Source organism: Xyrauchen texanus, chromosome 26, assembly GCF_025860055.1.
Source record: "Xyrauchen texanus isolate HMW12.3.18 chromosome 26, RBS_HiC_50CHRs, whole genome shotgun sequence".
NCBI lineage: Eukaryota > Metazoa > Chordata > Actinopteri > Cypriniformes > Catostomidae > Xyrauchen > Xyrauchen texanus.
The window spans coordinates 13,060,306-13,062,046 of record NC_068301.1 but is presented as its reverse complement, the minus strand read 5'-3'; the positions used below and the strand labels follow the sequence as shown (position 1 = coordinate 13,062,046).

The following is a 1,741-nucleotide window of genomic DNA, read 5'->3' as shown; positions in this document are numbered from 1 at the left end:
GATGGGCAGACCAAGTCTGAAAATGATACAGGAGGTTGAAACGAGATGGAACAGCACATTCGACATGCTACAACGCTTGTATGAGCAACGTGAGCCAGTGGCTGCTGCACTTGCCAATTTAAACAGTGATACTGCTCCCTGACAAGTCTTGAGTATGACATTATTCAACAGTCATTGACACTTCTTCAACCATTCAAACTAGCAACAACAGAGATGTCAGAGGAACAGAGAGTGTCTGCTTCAAAGCTCATACCATTGTACAGGATGTTGCAGCACAAGCTTGCACAGAAAAAGGAAATGCAACGCAGGAATCAACTGTACAATTAGGTAGGACACTATGACCATACGTGTAATTGGCCATAACTCTCATATTGTTGTCATTATTTTAATTAATATGGTTTTCTCTTGTGTTGGCTCATAGGCTCACATCTACAAGAAGGTCTGCACTCCAGATGTGGAGGGTACGAGACTTTTAGAGCCTTGGCACTGGCTACACTGCTGGACCCAAGGTTTAAAAATGTGGCTTTTGGAAATCCTGCCAAAGCCCTGGATGCTGAAAAGCACATCACACTGGAGTGTGCTTCACTGATGCGTTCAAACACAACTCCTGGTGAGTTTCAGTCTAGTTATCTTATGTAATGTGATTCATGAAATTTATACTTCATATGTGTTGTCAGTTTATGATTTGTTACTAATTGCCGTTTTCTTTTAATTCAGAACCACAAATGTCAACATCAGGCCCATCATCAACACCAGTTGAAACACAAGACAGTTTATGGGAACATTTTGACAATCGTATCCGTGAGACCCAGATGATACACAATCCTACAGCTGATGCCACAGTGGAAGTGAAAAAATACCTCAGCGATGTGTTTTTGCCCAGAACTCATGATCCTCTAACTTACTGGAAAGAGAGAGCAGTAATCTTTCCTCATTTGTATGTCCTAGCTAAAAAATATCTTTGTATGCCAGCAACAAGTGTCCCTTGTGAGAGAATTTTTTCAAAGGCTGGAGAAATTATCTGTAAAAAAAGTAGGCTGAGTCCTTCAACAGCAGAGAAATTAATATTTTTGAATAAAAATCTATAAGAAAGGGAGACATTGTGGCTTGATTTATTTTTATTAATATTCATTTTTCATGACCAAAATCACATTATGCAATGTGAAGAGACTACAGGTTACAAGCTTCATATATTACAAAAATACAATAAAAAAAAAAAAACCAACACATTTTTTTATTAGCTCTTTGTAAAGGTTGTTTCAGATCAACACCTGCAAGTGACCACTAGGTGTCACCGTGGAGACGGGTTTCGGATTGATTCGAAGCCTCGAAACAAAATGGCACATTTGCTTCGACTGTTTCATTGCTTCACGAAGCCTCGATCTGCCCATCTCTAGAATAAGGTCATCCGAGTTGAACTCGGAACATTTGATATTGTAGTGCCATCTCATAAACAACAGAGAGCGCCGTGTTCTTATCAAACCTATCAAAAACACATAAAGCAGTGAGTCTTATTCTACCATTCCCTCAGTGAAATCTGCTGGTGATGTCTTTAAGAATCAAGCTTTTTAATGAGGAAAACATCACCATTTTAAAATGTGTTTAAGTAGTGTTTTTATGGTCGTTTTGGGGTTTACACCATTCATCATGTCAAGTTGTAAATGGGATATAACTTTACACATAAAATATTAGTAGGTAATTTTATTGCTCTAAAATCATGTGAACATATATAATATTTACA

General features: G+C 38.1%; 1 protein-coding gene across 1 annotated transcript; it reads left to right on the top strand.

Moving 5' to 3' along the window:
• The first annotated feature begins 220 nt into the window (after nt 1-220).
• On the top strand, nt 221-1,102 carry LOC127620391 (zinc finger BED domain-containing protein 4-like). The gene is made up of 3 exons (XM_052093616.1): nt 221-327; nt 422-610; nt 718-1,102. Exons 2-3 carry the CDS (start codon nt 589-591, stop codon nt 1,086-1,088), a joined length of 393 nt encoding a protein of 130 aa, XP_051949576.1. The 5' UTR covers nt 221-327; nt 422-588; the 3' UTR covers nt 1,089-1,102.
• The last annotated feature ends 639 nt before the right edge of the window (nt 1,103-1,741 follow it).